Genomic DNA, 6864 nt, shown 5'->3' with positions numbered 1-6864 from the left:
TCACCTACTCATATAATATATTGCCAAGAGATTATCATCTACTAGCGTTCAATAGTAATTAAAAATAACAAAAAATGTCAATAATTTACTATGATTTTTTCAAACATGATTCTTTTATTATTTTTTCAAACATCCATTTTGTAATTTTATTAAATAGTAAAAGATGCATGTGTATAAAAACTCTTTGGATACAAGTCACATATGACCTCATAAAGGTTCAAGATGTGATGAATATAGTTGATATCGTTAATATATTATTAGATTTCATCAATTATGTGATATATCCAATAGTTGATGCCTCTTTACTATTATTTATATAACTAGAAATTCATAAAACTATAACCAACTTGTTATCTAATTATCTTGTTTCTAGTTTATAATCTAAATAAGACATGAATTGTATAGTTAAATGCTATAATTAATTAAAATGTTAGAATATAAAAAATAATACCATACATGTGCATTTAAAAACTAAAAAGAATAAAAATAAATGTTTAACTAAATAACAAAAGGAAAGAAAAGAATAATGCAAAAGCAATGTCATGTTCATACCGTTTTATTCGATTATTTACCTTTTTATTATACAAGCATCATTTCAAATCCTCATACCCAGTCTAAACACACAATCACGTCTTCATTTATTTTTGTACCACATTAACCTAACCACTCAAAATTGAAAATAAAATGAAGTAAACAGGGGGGGAAAAAACAAGCATTATATGATTAAAGATTTAAGTCTTCAGCTATTTACCACGGCACAATTCCTTCGAATTTCACCGGAGGTTCCGGTTTTCACCTCAACCTGACCCATTTTCTCCATCGATAACGCAAACTCATTGAAAAAATTCTGGAGCGGTCCTTGAACGAGTTGGTTTATGTATGCCAACGTGTTGGTGTTTCTAGTCAAAGCCGAATCAGACTCGAATAGGCCCCTACGTTTTAGCAACAATGTGTAGTAGCTAAGATCAAAAGTCTTGCGGCTCCCAGGATCCATCTCCACTTGTGTTGTATTGTCATTTTGTGTCCGACATTTTCTTGATCTAAGATTGTCAGCATATTCACTGTCGAGTGTTGGGTCTCGATCTCCCACACCCGTGAAGTTGTATAGACGGTTTGAGAACGATGGACAATGCGAGATTCCAATGGTATGAGCACCTTAAATAATGTCACAAATTAATATATGAGAATTTGAATGAGTAATAATTTAGGCGTGTGCATGAAATCAATAAAAATCAAATGAAACAAAAAGAAAAACGATGGTTTAGTTTTATGTTTTTATAAAAATTGAATTTTAATTTTCATATTTTATTTATTATTTTAACTACTTTATAATAATTTAATAAATATATATCTCAAATATTTTAGCCAACATAGATAATAAACAGGTAGTTATCAATTAAGAAGACGATTTATGCCAAAATCCATTATTTTTGGTCATACTATTTTTCAGCCAAAAGTTATTAAGCTCAAATTGCAAAATCGTAAAAACAAACATGAACTGAACCAATACCGAAAAACCATAACCAAACATTTTTCAAAAATTCAAAAACTGAAGTTTTGGCTTTTAGTTGCACGTTAGCACAAACCGACTCAAACCGTACCATGCACAGAGTAAGTAATATCATAAATTCAGCCAAAAAGCCGTCAAATGACAGCAAACTATGCCCTTGAATTTTTAACTATGCCTTAGCATTAACCCTTTATATAGCAAAATAATGTAACTTAATAGTTTCATCCTAAAGTAAAAGATTATCTACCTGAAAGCAAAACAAGATCCTTCAAATCAAGACTTTTGTTTGCAAACTTTTGTATGAGAATAGTGATATTATCAGTTGGAGCCGGGATTTGGTTTAACGCCTCGGAGGCATTCGAAAACAGCCCGTCTCTTCGACCCGTAGGGACTCGCCAAGAAGGGCCTCCCTTTAATAAAACCGAAAACAACAAAAGAGATTAGAACCAAAACATTTATTTTAGTATGTTTTCTATCAAAGCTAGCTAGTTTATTCTTACAGTGATAGCAATGGAGTCTCTAGCAGCAAGAGCAATAATGTCGGAACAAGAGACAATTCCAGGGCATTCCGCTTCGACTAAACTCTTCAATCGGTCAATGAAATCAAACCCTCTTACTGTTCGGTTCGGGGTAGCCACTTTCTCTGTTTGATTCCCTGAGCTTGAAGTTACATTCAAGAGGACTGATCCATCACAACCCTATTCAAAACAGCATTCTTTAGGAACCGGATGACATCATAAATAATACAAAAACTAAAACTATATATATATATACACACACGCAGGCGACATGTGGTGCGTAGGAAATGGATCATTTCTTCCGCACAATAATATTTACGCAACATATATAACTTATTATGCAAAATAATAAGTAATTACGCACAAAGTTAAATAATTGCGCACCATAAGACAAGAAGTTAAATAATTATGCATAAACACTATGCAACTTATAATAATAAGTATGTAACATATATTTACTTAATCCTTTATATATGAAAAGAAAGGTACTACGAACCCTAACGAAACAATCATGGAAATGCATTCTGATAAGAGCAGCGGCTAGCGATGGAGCATTCGGGATATGCTCATTCACATAGTCTTGCACAATCTTTTCTGCTTTCGGGCATGAGCTCGCATAAAAACCCATCTGCAAATCACCTCGAACTGAACCAATTAAAATCACTGAGAAAACCAAAACCGAGCAGAACCCTTTCATTTCTTAACCTAGCTAGCTTACCCTCTTGTTCTCCAAAGACTTTGATGGATGGATCACATATTATATAGGTAGAGTATGCAAGTGCCACCTGGATTTACAACACATGCATGCAACCAAATTAGATGATTAAGCTCATCTTTAAATATTTAAAGGAGTGAGGTTAGTTATATACGACGTCAATGGGTCAACTTAAGATATTACAAACCTCACCTAATCATGAATGGTTGATATGTTCAACAATATAAAACAACTGTGGATTTGGTGAAGAATATAAGACAAACATAGATGCAATAATTGAGCTTGTCTATTTCTGATAATTCATATTTTTCTCGAATTAATTAAAAAAAAGGTGTTATAACAAGAGTAGGGATGTCAATGAACATGATTTAGACCGGGTATTGGTATACATCCTATTCATATAACAACTATCACATATTAAAATATGATGCACTAGACACACATAAAGTATTACAATAAATAAATAATGACATTATAATTTGATATACATACTTTACAACCTACAAAATATAAATAATATCAATAACTATATATATCCTATAAGAAAAACAAACTTGTATATATAAACCTATTAAAGTGAAGGATTAATAGACAAGGGTTAAGGGGATATAAAAATTAAAATCTAAAATTTATCAAGCATATAATTCGAGTATATGTTTCGAGTAAACAGCAATTAGTTTCAGCTAATAGAGTCGGGTATTATCTAATCCCATATTCGGCATGTACTTACAAAAATTTTTAAATCCTAATCACAAACTTGACTCATATCTATCGGATATTATGTATACCCGTGTTGTATGTTTAAGGTTTTAAGTATACCTATAAGTAGAGATGGCCAAAAAAACCGGTTGGGGAACCGGTTTACCGGTTTAAACCGGAAACCGGTTTTTACGAAAACCGGTTTTTTAAAAACCGGTTTGACCGGTTTAGAAACCGCCGGTTCGTATTTCGGTTACAAGTTCTAGATCCAAAACCGGTTAACGAACCGGTTAATGGAAAAACCGGTTTTTTTTATTAACCGGTTATGGAAAAACCGGTTAACCGGTTTATAAAAAAACCGGTTTATAACGGCTATATGACCGTTTTTTTTGTTTTTGGACCTTTTTTTTTTTTTACCATTTTACCCCCACAAACATCTATATATAGTTTAGGTTGGGTATTGGTTAGATCACACTCGATTATACAACTCCAAACGCTCTAAACGTTTATTTCATACGCGATTATTTTGTTATCTCACGCTCAATTATACCACATTACCACTCCATACGCTCTTATTTCGTAGTCGTTTATTTCATACTCGAGTATACCACTCTTATTTCGTAGTCGATTATCATGGCCTCCCAAAGTGCTGCTTCATCCGTCAACATGGGTGCCTCGAACACGGGAGAAACGGTCGTTCGGGTCATCCCCACGAAACGAAACCATGATGTTTGGCAACATTTCGACCTATGCGAAATGTCTAACGGTAGCCAAAAAGCTCGATGCAAACATTGTTTGAAGTTTTATGGCAAAGATGCAAACTCCACTTTAAAAGCGCATGTACAAAGGCCCTTTTGCAAGGCCTTGAAGGACGAATCGGAAAGTAGTTCGCAGCCGGAGATGACGAATCAAGGAGCGGTGTTTACGTACGACGTTGAAGCGGTGCGTCAACAGTTTTCAAACTTTGTGATTCAACAAACACTTCCTTTCAACCACTCGACAACCCTCAATTCACGGAGATGATGCAAAACTATGTTCAACCACGCTACCAACACGTAAGTCGTTCGACCCTTAGAAGAGATTGTCTTAAAGCATGGAAAAACGCTAAATCCGAACTAATTTCATACTTTTCAAACTTACAAACTGGTGTAAACTTAACAACGGATGTGTGGTCGGTACCTCATGGTTCGCCCGACTCATACATTTGTGTGACGGCTCATTGGGTTGACCCCGAGTCGTGGCAAATGATGAAACGAACCGTTGCGTTTCAATTGTTTGATTACCCGCACACGGGTAGAAATATTTTTCAAATCTTGGATAAAGTCATTCGACAATACAAGATTGAACATAAAATCTTTTCAATTTCGTTTGATAACGCGTCCAACAATACGGCCGCGGTTGGCCATTTAAAATTAAAGTATAAACCTATTTGTGATGGAGCGTTTTTCATAGCCGATGCATTGCACATATTATCAACTTGGCCGTGCAAGATGGGTTAAACGTGATCGAAACGCAAAGAAACAATTTTAAAAGAATGTTACGAGATGTTTTTAGCAACAATAAAACATTTTCAAGATACAAAAAATTTTGTGTAGAAGCTAATTGTCAATGGTTGGGGCCAAATTGGGATTGTTCCAACAAGATGGAACTCGACTTGTAATATGTTTGAGAAAGCCATCCAACAAAAAGAATCATTAATTGCGTTTCATCAAATTTTGTCAAGTAGGGGTAAATGTGCACCGTACGATCCTAGAAACTGGTTATTGATTGAGATCGTTACGGAGGTCCTTCAAATTTTTAAATCTTGCACAACTAGTTTATCCGGGGTTTACTATCCAACAAGCCCCATTGCTTTACCAAAAATTGCTGTCATGTGCATAAAGTTGAGTGAACTTCATTGTAGGGGTGCACCTTATTTTGATATGGGTGTAAAAATGAAAGAAAAATTTAGAAAATATTTTCAAGAACTACCCGCTGTTTTGACATGTGCTGCTGCGTTAAACCCTTGCATCAATGTTGGTGGTGTTGAAGCTTTAATAGAAAAAATTTGTGATGAGCTAGGGTTAAACGACGATCAAAACCCCTATTATAGCCAAACTTTAAAGAATGCTTTCAACACCACCTTGTCAAACATGTATGATGTCTACCTTACAAAATACGGGTCGTCTTCCCAAATTCATGACTCGTTAAGAGCTGTTGCCCAATCCCAATCCCAAACCGACCTTGAAATGGGGATGTACTACATGATTTGGGAAGACGCCGGTAAACGTCAAAAGGTAAACACCCCAAGCAGTAAACTTGGAAGGTATGGTGGTACCAACTTTGTGAAACACATGACTCCGGATGAATTTAGAAGTCTTGATTTGCTGGCTTGGTGGAGAGGTAAGGAGGATGAGTTTCTGATCCTCGCAGCCATGGCCAAAGATTTACTAACGGTCCAAGCTTCCACGGTAGCTTCGGAGTCTGCTTTTTCTGTTTCTGGCAGGGTTATATCGATTAGGAGGACTCGACTCACTGCACCAGCTATAGAGATGTCGATTTGCTACAAGGATTACTTGGACTCTTTAGATAGGGCACAACATCAACGCTCACTCGAGGGGGAAATGAAGTATGAAGCGGGCTTGTATGAAGACGAGGTCAATGAAGGACACACTCAACCAATGACCGATGAAGAAGCCGCGTACGACGATTACCTAAGAAATAGCTCGGGATCGGGTAGCGAAGAAAATTAGTTAAAGAAACAGCAAACATGGAGGCAAATCATGAGTAAGAAACAGCAAGTTGTTCATGTAATCGTGTCTAAGCATTCTTTTTCCTAATATGTGCTCTTATTTACTTGTTGATTTGGATTTTTCTAATTTAGTTAAAGAAACAGCAAACATGGAGGCAAATCATGAACAAACTGCGATTGGGAACAACAGGAGCATCTGCTAGTTCACGATTTAATGTTTGTATTTTTGAGTTAAATCATGAACAACAGTTCTTGGCAGAGATTTCTTCAGTGTTAATGATTTAATGTTTGTATTTTTGAGTTACAAATATGCGATAACGATTTAATGTTTGTATTTTTAATGTAAAAACTATAAATGAAAGTTATGTGTTTTTAATCTTTGGTTTGTTGAAAACACATTCACCAACACACACTCATACTCATCTTCCAAGCAAAGAACCCTAACAACGAAAGCAAAGAATGGCTTCGGTCAGTCCGTTTTGCCTTGTAGTTACCGTTTTGCCTTGTAGTTACCGGTTTGTTTATACTGTGAAAAAATAATAGTCTTCATTAAGTACAAAATATAAAAAACAAATATTGGTATTTGAAACCGCGAAATTAAAAAAAAAAAAAAAAAAAAAAAAAACCGGTTAATAAAAAAACCGGTTTATTAACCGGTTCTAACCGGTTTCATAACCGGTCCTAACCGGTT

At 35.2% G+C, this 6864-nt stretch overlaps 1 protein-coding gene across 1 annotated transcript; it reads right to left on the bottom strand.

Annotated features, from left to right (window-relative positions):
* Window positions 1–739: 739 nt before the first annotated feature.
* LOC143561614 (peroxidase 3-like) lies at window positions 740–2725 on the bottom strand. Its single transcript, XM_077049646.1, has 4 exons — window positions 2525–2725; window positions 2011–2208; window positions 1758–1920; window positions 740–1155 (listed from the first exon to the last, which is right to left on the bottom strand). The coding sequence occupies exons 1-4, from the start codon at window positions 2723–2725 to the stop codon at window positions 740–742; spliced, it is 978 nt and encodes a 325-aa protein (XP_076905761.1).
* Window positions 2726–6864: the final 4139 nt, after the last annotated feature.

Source organism: Bidens hawaiensis, unplaced genomic scaffold (genome assembly GCF_021521415.1).
Source record: "Bidens hawaiensis isolate Kalapana, Puna unplaced genomic scaffold, B.hawaiensis_p1.1 tig00020749_1, whole genome shotgun sequence".
NCBI classification, from domain to species: domain Eukaryota; kingdom Viridiplantae; phylum Streptophyta; class Magnoliopsida; order Asterales; family Asteraceae; genus Bidens; species Bidens hawaiensis.
Note: the sequence above shows the minus strand (reverse complement) of the source record. Positions and strands in the feature narration are given on the sequence as shown.